General features: G+C 36.2%; 1 protein-coding gene across 7 annotated transcripts in view; it reads right to left on the bottom strand.

The window, feature by feature from the left end:
* The window catches only part of PARD3B (par-3 family cell polarity regulator beta), a 399,043-nt gene that overhangs the window by 223,824 nt on the left and 159,756 nt on the right, over positions 1–15,463 (bottom strand). For all 7 annotated transcript variants that reach the window (XM_072041064.1, XM_072041061.1, XM_072041062.1 and 4 more), the window contains 2 exons: positions 5,434–5,520; positions 1,770–1,895 (listed from right to left, as the gene is read on the bottom strand). In XM_072041064.1, the coding sequence (XP_071897165.1) occupies positions 1,770–1,895; positions 5,434–5,520 (213 nt within the window). The remainder of the gene's footprint in view (positions 1–1,769; positions 1,896–5,433; positions 5,521–15,463) is intronic.

Raw genomic sequence — 15,463 nt, 5'->3', positions numbered from 1 at the left:
AAATAACAGAAGTCATCCTTTGGGAAAGTCTAAATGCAGTCTACAGGGGCAAAATAACTGGATGCACTTCAAAGAGAAAAAATAATGGATGGAGAAATTTACATTTCTGGAGACCCCAAACACATACTTTAAAGAAATAAGGGAGTCAATTAAAAGAGGTGCTAGAAGCTTTGCAACACAACAGAATGTAATTGAATAGATTAACAGCAAATGAAAAAGCAGACCAGTAGTCCCAATATATACAAATATTATAAACGTGGGAATACAGAAAGTAGGTTGTTGCTATTACAGCTGCAGAAGAAGCAATCACCAGGAGCAGTACTAGAAAGCCTCTGCTGAAAATGGAAGGAGACAGTATGTAACAATCTCTGCTAAGTGTTAAAACAGATTTTACAAAGGTTATGAAGAAATGTCTATTTGAAGTTAGCAAACAGATTTTGCCATCAAAGGAAAATCTGCTGACTATTTCTGGGTCAGTAGTCATCAGGACAGTACTTCACATCTTTTAGAATTGCTGCATTTTTGTAACTTGCACTTCTATCAGGTTAGTACAATTGTATCTTGCCAGATGAAAACTAAAAGGCATATTCATAAGATTAACTTCAGTCTGGAAAGGTGCTTTTTTCTAGCCATTCTCAACAGTCAGGGGTGATGATGCAGAAGGTATTCTAGAAGGTAACTGAGGAGAATTCATGGGGACCTAAAGGCTAGAGCTTGTCCAAAAATATTCCCCTAGCCCCCAAATGCATGTACTGTGGATGCTGAGTCTTCACTGCCTATAGTTTTTTCCTCAGGTCCAAGGCCACTGCAGCTACACTGTACGATGGTAGATCAGAACATATTTACCACCAAATATTCAGAAAGCAGTAACTGGAAAATCCATCAGGAGGAAAAAAAAAACAGCCACAGAAACAGGGCAGTATCTACTACCAAACCATGTTGTTTTTTTTAGCAAAGCCTGTTTTGCCAATATTTATCCCTAAAATTGAAATTATGTATTTTTGTCTAGAAATCTTGAACATTTCGCTTACTGTTCAGAAAGTTAAGCCAAGCCTCAACTCCCCTGAGATCTCAATAGGTTTTTGTTTTATTATAAACAATCACTCAGCTGTCTAAATATATGGATTAGAAGTTAAAAACAAATTCCTATTTAATTACTACAGCAAATATCTGAAATCTGAGAGGCTATTTTCTTGCAACAATGTCAAATTAATTCATAGCCAATCAAAGCAACCTGTTACTTAAAGTAATTTGAGATGGATAATAAATGTCAACAGACTTTTCATAAAAGTCATAAAAGGTGAGATTTACCATTTAACTCCACTAATCATAGTTTGACAGTACTAGTATATCTAAAAACCTAAGTCCTAAAAAAGCTTTAGGGTCAGAAAAATCTAACTTCCTTTGAAAAAGGACATCAAAAATATACTGTGAATTTGATTCACTCTGAAGTTCTTACAAGGAAAAAATTATGAAGACAATATGGAGAACTAACAGAAGAATTAGAAAGTGAAGATAAGTTTAAAAAAATGAAGTCATTTAAATTAAGTAAGCAGAAAGGGTTTACTATGATTACAAAAAGATTCTTATCCCCAATTTACGCCTTTTTAGAGGTTTCAGAAAGAAAATCACAAACTTTCTGTCGGTTATCATTTTTTCCATCATTTTAACCAAAATAAGTATTTATTGACTTAAACAAGCCATTTCTATAAACTCAGCATCATACAAAATCTTGTCTAGTCACAAATACCAGTAAAAACAGCACTCACTGTGCAAAGGTTTTATCTATGAGGTCCACGTGGTTGATCTTCACAATGCATTCATTTTCATGGAAAAGCCCATCGCGCCTAGATCTACTATTTTCTTCAATACCACGGATAAAGAGTCCCAGCATCCTAAAAGGCAAAAGATTTTATTTTTTAATATGAAAACTTTCCTTATTCTGCTGGTATTAATTTATACCAACTAAATATATACATTTATCTCTGTTTTATATAAGATGAGATGAGATAGACTGTTATGAAGTGCTTAATCTAAAGGAAGAATTTCCAGTTCTTGCTTCAAATAACAGGAAGTGGACTTCAAGAAACACCAAGAAAAACTGCTGGACATTAATGCTAATCCAGATGTTAGAACTTCTGGAAGCATTAAATCTTGTAGGTCATACTTAGAGAAATGAAGGAAAACACCTAGACCTACACATTCAGATAAAAGATTGAACATAGTTTATGCAGTACATGTCTGACACTAATATTAAATTGTTCTGAAGAAAATCACAAATGATTTAAAAGGTAATGTTCTAACTAGACTGTAATAAACTAAACCAGCAATAGAATAAGACAGAAATAACCAAAGTTTCTATGTTTGAGAAGTCTGTGAAAGTTTTCAGTTCTCAAGACCCTGTTGTGATGCAATGCCATTTATTCACATTGCCGGACAGCAGCAGAACATAAAAACCTAAGGTTTGGGCTTATTGTCTTTTATTTATTTATTCATTTAAAAGTTACTTGCAATTTGAAAACTGAGGTGCAGCACAGAAACTTCTCATGATGCATTCAGTGAAGCAAAACTCCAGTGTGGCTAACTGCTAGGAACACTGGGCTATTCCTGACCTACCTGGAGTATCTGTATTGCAAATCGCAGCTTAGCGTAGATATATCAAATGATATAAGGTCCCAAAAACCTGACAACTGCATGTTTGTGAAGACCTTTTATCATCCAGTTTTATCCACTAAATTTCCATACCACATCAGCACAGACAGATGACCTTTAGAGACCATTTTCTATTGATTATACTCCATAAAATATTAATGTGCAATTTCCAACTTTGCCAGCACTCCAATCGCAAAACAGAAGTCTTGCACTTTTTTCTCAGATTCATGACTACCTCTCATATTTAATTCCATTCAACATATTCACAGCAAGCCATTTCAAATGACACGATATTCATTGTTCACGTGTAACATTCTGATGTTAGATTTACTTTATAGTAAGATTTTAAATTGATATTTATGTTGAAAGCAACGTATTTTAAACGAAAACTTGGTTCCAACTGAATGTTATGTCTTTAATACATCTCACCAAAAAAAAAAAAATCACATCAGGATTTTCTTGCAGCCTGTGTTACCCTTCACCAAAGAACTGAAAGGGCAAGCAGAGGTGAGGGCCCACAGCCCTACTGATGACAAGCATCCAACCAGCTGCAATCAAGAAGCTACACGCTTAGAACTAATTCAATGTAATTACAGGAAGATAGAAACCAATAGAAGCAGGGAAATTAAAGAAATTAAAAATTAAGTCAGTTGCTATAATCTTCCCTAATCCTATTGTGCCTAGGTGCTGCATTCATGTAACACTATAGGCTTGCACACTTGTCCAAAACCTACTGTGAGCACTGGTAACGGAGTGGCTTGAGTTACACATGCTATGGCAGCTGAAATTCATGACTCCATTAATTATTTCATACAATCTCAATTTTAGCATTGTTTTAATGCACTATTAAATTTTAATTTCCTTTTTTAACGATATCTAAGTGCTGAAGAAAGGGAAAAAATATTTCCATTAGTTTTGTAATTCCTATATAAGAGTTCATAAATTAATAAGATGTTTTAACTACCTCTAGAAAAATTTTGCTCTGCAGCAGCACTAGGTCTAAAGCCAGCATTACCTTATTAGTAGATAACTGTTTACAATTGAAATACCAGACCGAGTTGGTCATGGCCAACGTGCCCCCATAAATTGCACCCTGTCATTAACAGAAATAAAAGATGTCCTTCTGTACTTTCTCATCTTTGATGAGTTAAAATTTATTTAATTAAGCTTGGGTCTAGTGTTTAAGAGGTAAGAGTGATTTAAGTCACCCTAGTGCTCTTACGAAGATGTATGGTTCTGCCAAGGGTCATTACAATTTCAAAATAACTGTTTAAATAAGTAGGACATTTGTAAAAAAATAATAAATAAAAAAAAACAACAACCCACAACTGTGCTCTGAGGGATCCCCAAGAGCATTTGTAGATAAGACATAATAAAATGTACACAATGCAGACCAAGGAACTCCTTTTTTTCATTATGAAAGTCTTTAAAAGCTACATCCAAAACAGCAAAATTTCAATACGGAACGGCATTACAATTACAAAATAATTGATTTTAACATCTTGTGATTTCATCACATTTTGAAATACAGTGTACACACTCCAACATTCATGGCATACCCAAACCAAACAACCACTGTCTGCGTTTTGTGCTGGGCAATGAACACAAGCACCTTGCTCAAGAGAGGCAGCCTGCAAAGCCTCACACAACTCAGACCTCCTTCAGTTCCCATGCAACACCAACTTTTTTCTTGAGACAGCGATGACATTTTTCCAGCCAATGGTTATCTGCTTTCCCCTTTAGCAAATAAACATTCGGAAGGAATGTGGGTTCACTAACAACCACAGATGGCACTGAGAACACATTTACACATATAGGCCTTTACAAGGCAATCTAATCCTTCGTGTTCTCTGTGCTACGTGAAAGTTGACAAGTAAAGAAACATTTAAGGATTAGACAATTTTTACTTTTGCAATAATTGGCTTTGTATTACAGGCAGCCACTTTACTATATAATAGTGTCATTTATGGCACTGGCAATTTCCCATCTCTTATACAGGGCTGCCAGTGTCAAATTAACTCTCTGGCTAAGCCTTCACATGTCAAATTTCAGTCCAGATGTTTTATTTATTTATTTTTATTTTTACCATTCCAGTTACATAGCTTGGGAAATAGTTATAATGAAAATGCTGACACAGTCTTAACTACAGTACATCAATATGAGCATGCTGCTATAATAGGCTTTTGTGATCTCAAGAGACTATGTTAAATCATTTATAATTAAAGTAATTGTATTGTGACAAAGAAAAGTTCATGGTATAGTACACATTTTATAAATGCTATGCAACCAAATCTGAAAGGTAGCTTGAAAAAAATGAGGCATGACCAGGCAATCATATATATATATATATATATTTTTTGACTTTTCTTGTCTGACGAGTCATTAAGGAAGGGCCCAGGCAGAGAAATCCAAATGAGAACAAAACAAAACAAAAACAAACAAACAAACAAACAAAAATATATATATATATATAACCAACCCTGACATCTTAGAAATGCATGTACATTGTTCTACTCAGAGTCTAGTTTACCATTCAGAGAAGAAAAACAGAGACAAATAAAAGAACAAATATGAACAAATTGGTTGGTATTGTCTCATGTAACTCATGTAGAGTAGTAAACATTTTGGCAATGGAAGACAGGGTCATAGACTCAAGTAACAATTTTTATATATTTTTAAGCATTTGCTCTTCCTTATGGTTATACAGCAGGTACTTTAATAGAACTGAAACTGAAATCCTTTCATTAAAATACTCTTTGAGCAATGCAGAAAATATCTTACCTTCCACTCAAAGATGAAAAAAACGGCACTACGTGTATTCCCAAGGGTCCACCTTCCCCAGAAATCTCCACTGTTTTTGTCATTTCACTAAAAAAAAGAGCACAAGAAAACATCTCATATTCTTCTTCACATAATTTTCTACCTTAAAAACAAATTCTAAACTAAAAACAAATGATTTAATCAAATAGCATAAAGTATAAAAACAATATTAAGCTCAGAACTCACTAATATATAGAAAATCTGATGAAATTCAAAATGCCTAACAATTTCTTTAATCTTCCTTTAGATTAGGATTTGTGTACTTGGAAAAAGAAAGACACCAAACACTAGACAATTTCCTAAGTGCATCCTTTAGTAAATTAACTAGAATATTTAAAATAAGCTTTGAAGTCAGGGTATACTTCATTACATTAAAGAAATTTTATTCTACATATTCTAGAAAAAAGCAACTTTTTAACTTAAGTTTCACATTAGCTGCTTCAGTCAATTATCCCCATGTGGACCCATTATGAACACCCAGATCACACACTGAAGACATCAAACAAATAAGCAAGTTAATTGAATTATGTTTAAGTATCTTGCTTTCTGCCCTGTGTTGCATACAACCTCAGACACAGCAAAAAAAAAAAAAAAAATCAAAACTGCAACTCAGCCCATTTCTTCAGGAAGTTTCCTTCCTCAAAAAGCATTACCAATAACCTCTGTATTATCTCTGACAATACAACACAAATTTTTTTGCTGTTTCATGGCGTGGTGCTGTTTCTTTTCCTATTGAGCATTTTACACTGCTAGCCTTGCAGTGACCTTAGTTCTATTCTGGGTGATCACAGTTTGAAAAGGAAGGCACTTGAATTGGCTAGAACTTCAAAAAAGATCAGAAGGGGGCGAGTTCTACATTTCAGCACGGAATTCCTACCTTCTGTGCTCGTCTACATTTCCCGTTACACCTCCCTCCCCCCAAATCACACCGAACAGCATCGCTCGGGATTAGTGGCCAGAGGAAAGCTACTGGGTATTTCCCTTCACATTAGGAATAGCCTAATCCAGTCAAGCTGTAAAAAGCTCTGCCTATGCCTGCACATCAATCCTACCATTTTACTAGTTCTGTAAGCGCTGAACTGAGCGACCACTTCACATAGTGCCCTGAGTTACAGACAGTCAGTCTGATCTAAGTGCAGGCTGCTGTTGAGCAGAAGACTGACATTTCTACAAACACCTTTCAACAGATCTGGAGAGTGCACCTCTGCAAGACGAGAAACACCTCCGACGCCTTCCTTTCCCCAGCGGTGTTTTCCTGGGCAATAATTTCTGCAGGGATCTGCTGACTGATCGCCCTGGCCCGAGGCCTTTTGATTTGATACAAGAATAGGCACAAAGGCACGGCTGTAAGGGCAGAATCTGTGACCACCCTTGAAGGGAGGCCCTCGTTACACCAGACTGGGCATTACAGAAAAACACACGGTACACCTAAAACAAGAGAAGCAAATATCACTGCAACTGATCTTAGACAATTCTGCCATTGCTTTCTAATAATGTCATGCTTTTATTTTTAAAAAGCTTTTATCCAGTTGTATAATCAGAAGCAACTTGCCTTTGGTACAATGATTCTTATCTTGCTCAGTTAAATATGGAATGAGAAAATAAGCTTTACAGTTTTAAGAGTGTTTCTGTATTTTTTTTCTCCCCAAAAGGCTGACTGGAATGAATTTGTATTCCACATAAATGAAACTGACAAATCCTGAACAACAAACCACTGTTGGTCCCAACATAAAAGATTTCCATTTTACTATAACACAGGCATTATCAGCATGTATTGCTATTTTTCTTTCATGTATTCCCTGTATTCTTCATAAGCCAGGCATGGAAATCCTGACAAAAATCTTTCTATGAGGTGTGATTTTTTTGGTTTGGTCTTAATAAACTTTTTTATTATTATTTTTAGTTTCACTAGGGAAAAAAAAAAAAACTAGATTCCACTCAGGATTGTTCCCAAAAACTCCAAAACACACACGCAGGAAGGTAGGAAGTTAACTATTCTTTCAGGTCTACCTTCAATTTCCATCGATTCTCTTAATAGACAAAAAACATAATTAAAATGCTACTTGTATTATCTTTTGAACTTGTATAGAACCAAAACATGTAAGGGATTTAAGTCCTAAAGGTCCAGAAAACATTCAACAGTAGCAAATGGGATTTAATTTGTAAAGAGAGAAATTTAAATAAATCCTGGTTGTCCCCAGATAACCCTGTGTTGCTTAAGGACTCCTGTGAAGAGTTGTCTTCCTAAGCAACGGTAAAATAGAGCAGGAATTTTCTGAGGGTGATCATGACAGACAGGTTACCTGTCATCTGAAATCAACGCACTTACAGTTGTAAGTCAGCTCAAGGCCAAAGATAACATACAAGTTTATTTTTAAAATCTATTCACTGAGAAAAATTGGTTTCATTCTGAAAACAAGTAGCATGCAGATCGTTTGTTACTTTTAAAAACAGAAAGACATCCTAGAAGTAATGTACTAAAGCGCTAAATATCCAGAACAAGAGGACACCACATATGTGTATCTAAAAGGTACTTTATATTTCAAAATGAAAAAACTACGACTCTGACTTACTTTGCATTCCCAAATGTGGTTATTATTTAAATCTAAAAAGAAAACTGCCCTTCCCAACAACTTTAATAGACTTTAGAGGAAATACTTTTTTATGTCATACCTATGAAGGCCTGGGAGTTTAAAATAAATAACTAAAGCAGGATATCTGGGATTGGGCTTTCTTGATTTAGAAACGTCAAAGATTAAAGACTTGGAAAAAATTGACATCACCCACTCCTACTGTCCATCTTCCAACTGGTTTCATCTGCCCAAAAGAACAGCTTTATTCCAGCAGCATATTGGTCCACACTGGCTTGCAATTTAAACTACACTGGCAAGAGAATTGGGAAATAGGTCTATGGGTGAATGAAATGCTGAACAGGATGACCTTTAAGTTTAAGGATACTAATTACTAAACTCTACAGGCACAAGGGACCCCGAGATGCTGGGACTCTGAGTCTGACAGAGTCACATTAAAAAACTGAAAGCAAGTGGTGGGGGAGAATGGAGAGAAGCTTTCCATATTGTGGTTGACACCTTTGTATTGACATTGGATGGATTTTCTGCAATATTCAACACATTTAAAAAAAAAAAACAAAACAAACAAAAAAAACCCACAAAACTAATTCCCAAAGAAGAAAAGCTACCTTGCAAAACTTGTACCCTACTTGTACCTTATTCATTATTTTAAATCTCTCCTATATGTCTCAAATGCGTTTTGCACTAAGTGAAAAGCCAACTCTGACCTATCAAGTCAGCATACAAAGACCTGGAGTCCAACTGCAGGCTAGGGATGAGAGGCCAGGAGCATCAGTTCGCAGGTGAGCGATGCACAGAGCATGCCTCAGTGTGTTTCCCAGGAGCAGACAGAGACACTGCCTCAGAAAATCCTGTCCCTGCTGCATTTGCAGTGCAGTAAGTACAGGTATGTTCTTACAGCAATCAAAGTAAGTGAATTTTTAAAAAGTGTTTATTTCAGCAAAACTAATCAGAATTGCAGGGTTTACCCCAACTGGAAACACTGCACTGCAGCTACTTCGAATGCGTGCTGGTGTCTCCCTTCCCCTCCGCTACTGCACAACCGCATCTGTGGTCTCAGCAGGGACGGCACCTGCCCCGTGTTACCTGTCTGCTTCAACCAAGGCCACAGTCAACGCCATACTATTGATTTTTAACCTAAAGAAGCTGTCGTCATTTACTATGTAAATTCTTCAGTGCTGGATGTTTATTGATTTCTGCCAGATTCTTTACAGTCTATCACATTTGGCAGGAAGGCTTGCCATGCATATTATTAAAAATGCTGATGAGTACAGTTTAGAGAAGAGAGAGAAAGTCTGTGTGTGTGTGTGTAGTGAGCGCACACAACAGTCCATTGTCAACACAGAAAGCAAAATTTAAATGGAGCGCTGCATATTCAGTGGCCATCGGTCTTTCTTCACACTGATAGTGCCCTTGCTGTCAAATATTATAGCTCCCTCTCCTGAAAACTGCATCAGTTATTACCAATTTGTCAAATACACAATAGGGAAAGCTTTGACAGCTGAAGGCTCCTCTACCAGCTATCCAATAATAGTGAAGAACTGATCTCAACTGCTAAAACACAGATGCTTAAAAGGGATCTCTCTCCACAGGTAAATGTTTTGCAGTTTCGCAGTAGGATTTTGTTCGCTAAGGGGATTTGACCTTCCCAAAGGCCTGAGTATTAAGTATTTATCATCCCAATAGCATATTCTTCTCCATTTTAGCCCTATTCAACACCTGCACATAACTACTCAACCCAGGAGCAAGATGACGAAGCAACAAGCTTTCAACAGATCACTGAATTCCTTGTATATTTTTAAGGGTACAGTTAGCAAGCTGCTGTATTTGAAAACAAAATAGCACAGGATGTCACATCCCTCGTTGCAAACAGATAAGCAAAGCTGAAAAATGTCACTCAGATGCAGAGAGCTCACTCACAGGTGAAGTTACTGAGCTGCTCTTCCCTGCTTGTCCCTCAACATGTGCCTCCACCCCACCGGCCAATGCTGCCATTCTGGGGAGGAGAGAATCCACAAAAAAGGGCTGCTCACATTTGTTAGAGAGCACAGGCTATGGGTGGTATCATGTTATAAAGGGAATTTTAAAGAGAAAGCACACAGAGATCTATCCAAATAAAGAGGGTGATGACTGTCCATGCACTTCTTTCACACATTAACAGTCAGTTGCTGATGGTAATGAAGTATCTGTACCCATCTTTTCAGAGAAGGCAGCCCAACTACAGCTGCCAGAAAACACATTTTCCTCCCACCTCCTACCCCTGTTTCCATTTTTTCCTTCCCCTTTTAAACCAGATGCTCAAAGTTCTACGGAAAATGACTTGGAAACTCTAAAGAAGAAACTGGAGCTGGAGATACTAAGTATTGTGAATACACTCAGACGCAAGTCTGAGTAATATCCAGTGATAGAGAGCATCCTGCAAGGAGAGGAGAGAACAACTGAATGTGAAGGGTCACAAAGGAGCTTTCCAGGCACAGCCAAAACGGCTCACTTGCTTCTAAGGGAGTCAGGCACGTTTCAGCTGTTCCATTCCACACAGGGGGAAAAAAACAAAAAACAAAACAACAACAACAAAAACACTAACAAAAAGTTTAAATATTTACTATGAAATAATGTCATCATCTCCCAGTTTCAGGAGGCAACCAATTGTCTCCTCATATCTAAAATGTGTTAATCTAGTAAAGATATCACTGCAATACAGATTTTTCCCCACTAAAATTTGTTAGCTCTCACAAGATCAGCTGTCTATAAGTTTAGAGACAAATCAGACAGCCTGCAGGCACAGGTTTTTGTCTTTTTTGTTTTTTAATCAAGTTGTTCTGCTTCTGTGTTGTTAGACTACTGCAAGACACAGAAGGTGGTTAAAAAAAAAAAAAAGTAAAATACAGAGAAGAAAAAACCCTGCCGTTACGCTTTAATTATGTATCTACAGTGCTTAAACCAAGGAACTAACCCTGACCTCTGCTAAAAAGAAGTGGGAAGACAGCAAAACAGAACATAATGAAAACACATAATGAATTATCTATGCATAAATTACTCTTTGAGTTCCAACTAATCTGCTGCTATTAAGCTAAACACCCACTTCCAAGCAGATACATGTTTGCTGTATCTTAAACCAGTCATTTTTACTAAGAAATAGAAGAAAGGTTTCAGTATTTCCATGTACACTGTGCTACAGGACTAAAGGTTTTGGGCTGTAACACATTTCTCTCTGATTTCTGTAGAGTACTGAGACCCCCACTGTTACTTTAAAAGTCCTCATCCAGAATAGGCAGCAAGGAAAAATGCCAGATTTTATACAATGATAATATTAACTTGGCTTCTCTTATTCTGAACATCATCTTTACCAGCAAATACAAAATAAAAAATCCACCCTCACAAATTACAAGAGGATTATAATTAGTCCTGCTTTTATTTATTCATTTAAAAAACTGCTAATAACAGGATGTTTCATGTCTTTCTCCAGCAAAGTTTATCTCTCAGAAGGTCACATTAAATTTTTCAGACTCCTGAGGGATACGGCCCTGAAAAGTTTCCCAGTACTTCCACAGTGAAATATTTTCTAGAGAATCCAGGCAAGGAATTATCCTTCCTATTAGCTTCTTCATAGAGGAGCTGAAAGTTCTCCATACTGCCCATCATTTCATTTACCCAACGTGCAACTTTCTAATTTTAACTACTTAATTTAATGAACCGATTTACTTCAAATGAAACAGTTTTCCTACTTGAATGAGAATTATAAAGTAAGTCAGGTCTGAAGCCTTTCACTTCAACTGACCAGGTTTCACAATCATAAAATATTAATCATGATGTTCTTTATTTTGCTTCCCTCTGAAACACCCATTACTGGCTACAGTTAGAGAAGGGACACTGACCTCAGATAGGCTGCTGCTCTGATGAGAAGCCTCAGATGACTTTCTTAGGTGACTAGCTGCTATTTTATTTAAGTGCTATGGGTCATAATGATCAAATTCAATGGCAGAACGGAGTATTTTCTGGTAAAAGCACCGGGACAATAGTAGTTTTCTTTTCTTCCATAGCACGGAGCAGCTCTCAGGCTGAAATATTAGTTTCATTAACATCATTAAACTTAACATGACTTATTTAAATGAAGGTTTACAGTATCATGACTTGGTGGTCTTTCATGGCCCCAAAACCTTTGAAATATAAAAAGACAGACACCTGCACAAATTATATTTATTTTCCAGAAAGAACAGCATAAAAGGAACCAAATTATATATCGAGATGTTACTTACATTTTTTTGGTGGAAATAACTGTTTTCATCATTTTATTAATAAGAGCTTCTAATACAAATAATTAGTTAGATTCAATCAAATTAAGATACTAGTAAGGAAGATGGATAATGTCTAGTAGTTAATTATTTTTTCTTTATAAAACAATTCCTCCTAAAGAGAATACCTCTATAAAACAGTTTTTAAAATAACTCCTCACTTCAGTAAAGAGAAAGCTATACAACAGCAAAATCATTGCCTTAAAACGTATGTTCTTTAACTTTTAAAATCCTGGTAAATTTCACAGAAACACCAACAAGTTTTCCAGAACAGTGTTTTCTGAATTCCCCCTAACTACACTGTTTTAAGGAATGTGAATGTATTAATGTATTGTGAATACTTGAACATATTTCATAATTTTTAGGGAGTGTAAAAAAAAACGCAAAACCAACAACAACCAGCTCATTTTATCCCCAATACTTGCAGGCAAAAGTGTTTTAAAAAAATCTCAATGTACTCCTCTCCTCGGGCCCATAGGATGTACTGCAAGTTATATTTTGGTAGAACTATTTCACTGAAATTCTGCATTTAAGGAAACACTGTTCCTCTTGATTTTGCTGTTGGTTTTTTATTTTTATTTTTATTTTATTTTTTTATTTTTTTTTTTTTTGTCAGTGATTTTCTTGAATTCATCAATCTCAATCCAGATTATGATGAACCACATACCCACAAAAAATTACAACCAACGCAGAAAGGTTCTTGGGAATACATTGTTCTGACTAGTTTTTCCTCTGCTCCCTGTCTGGTTCAGCACTTTGATGCTCAGTCACTGAGTGGTGCCCAATCTATATCCTTTGTATTTTTCCTTCCATACTCCTCCCTCCAAGGGGGTTCGCATAGTTCAACAACAACCAAAACAAAACAAAAAACCACCACAGAATTAGGTTCATTATTGAGTGCTTTGTGATGTAACAGTGAAGACCCATCCATTTCAGGATTTGAAATACAACACAGAGGGGTCTTGTCATCTTTCTCACTGCCAAAGTTTCTGATGACACCACCAAAATACAAACGAATACAACCACCATCTTCTGAAGAATCTCAAATATAAGCAATAACTTGGTTAACCTGATGAACACTAATGTGTACTAATAAGAGAGAACTAAGAGATTCCTAAGAGAACCTAGATGATCTAAAACACACTAGTAAAAGCATAAAGACAAAAACAAGTATGAGCATAGCATGAGCAGAGCTTGATTAATCCTCATAACAAATTAACAGATCAAGAGACAAATGAGTGCATATATTTGGTGATGCATAATAATTACCTCAGGTGAAACAAACTGTAGACGACTTGAGCAAAATTCCAAAAAGAGAAAAGCATTAGCAACTAAGCTAAGTTCAATACCTGCATGATGAACTCTAATCAGCTAGCATGTACCTTAGAGGCCTGGCAGGTGCAAAGAAAGCTGGAAGAGCACTCCAATTCCTTTCCATGATGAGACCATTCTAAAAATACACATCAGTGCCAGCCAGCAAGAGAAGAAACTACAAAATGGCATACAAAAGCAGGTGACGAGGAGGGCTCAGAGGGGAAAAAACGCAGACAGACAATTCAAGAAGCACAAACATACCAAGGTGAAAGAATCTCCCATGAAAGAAATGAAATGATGACACACAGAACAAGACTGAGAAATTAATTCTCTTGCATGGAAAAGACTGATTTTGTGTGCTCTAAAAGAAAAGGTGATCTTTCCAGCAAAACCCTGGCATGAGCCAGAAAACCAGAGTCCCTGCTCTGACAGACTTCCGCACATGCTTTGGGTATATAACTTCATGCCTCTTTCCTGGAACCCCACCTCTATAAAATAAGATATTAACACTTGTTTTTTCTCAGGTATTTGTGAGGATAAGTGCTGAAAGATTACAACACGCAGAAATTATTCACTACAGCGTTTTTATTTTATACTGTTTTGACAAACAACTGTAAATTGCAGAATTAAAGTAAATGATTATTTGCTTTCCTCAAAACTGAAATGGAAATTTATTTTTGATGTCTTACCTGTCACACACACATCTCCCATATGACACTTTTATTATATAACATGCTATTATATCACTACAGTTTCTCAACAAACACAACACACTGGACAAAGCGTGTTGAATACCTGAATTCCCTTCCCCTACTCAAAAAGGTTATTTTAGCACAACCTTAATCTCCACTCAATACTAAAATTTAGGCTCATGATGGGACAGGAGACTAATAATAAGAAAACACTTTACTGTAAATTTGCCAGGTCAAATCCTTATTATCAACACTGAGGATTTGAATGACCGACTTTGTGATACTATACACCAAAATTAACAAGTCAGGCTGCAGTAACAAACGTAAACTGCTTTTTTAGGCAGCTATTTAAAGGTTTGTGTGTTGCTTTTTTTGTGTGTTTGTGTTTTTGTTTTGTTTTTAACTTCAGTTCAGCCATTCAGGATTTTCCTTGTGATTTCAGGAACAATAAACCCCAAAACTAAATATTAAACTTATTGAGAACACCTAGTTTCTTCTTAATTTCAGCTATACCGCTATCAAATTCTACCATATTGGCTTCCAATCCAGATTATATATTTACTTAAGTTCCATTCAAAATTTAGACTGGTCAAAATAAAAGGCATTTCCCAAATTAACAATATGAACCCTACCACCTTCAGTTCTAACAGCACTAGCCACCTGTGGTCTGCTGTAAATGAAGAGAGGAAAAAGATGCATTCAATCTGACTACCCTAGTGAGGTAATGCACAGGGAAATACTGCAAATATTAGCTATAGTTTTCACAGTGTATAAACATAGAAATAAAATCTACTACAGTATATAGTGAAGTAATAACCTTACAGAGGTGACATTTTAACTGGAAAACAATTGTTTTAGGATTATGTGGTTCAGCCAAATGTTTATTTCAGATATAACATCCTACGTAAGAACATCCTCTATCTGGAGCCATTAAATACTTGCAAAATTGCAAACCACTAAATATACAATAGTAGCATACCTCCTGCATACCCTACTATATCGCAAACACAAGTAAAACTTTCCATACTCGCCAACCAGGGTAAAAGATTGCCATATGCAAATAAATTCTTCGGTATATGCACTGAGTGAATTTTTAGAATGG

This window comes from Anas platyrhynchos, chromosome 7 (assembly GCF_047663525.1).
Source record: "Anas platyrhynchos isolate ZD024472 breed Pekin duck chromosome 7, IASCAAS_PekinDuck_T2T, whole genome shotgun sequence".
Classification (NCBI taxonomy): Eukaryota; Metazoa; Chordata; class Aves; order Anseriformes; family Anatidae; genus Anas; species Anas platyrhynchos.
Note: the sequence above shows the minus strand (reverse complement) of the source record. Positions and strands in the feature narration are given on the sequence as shown.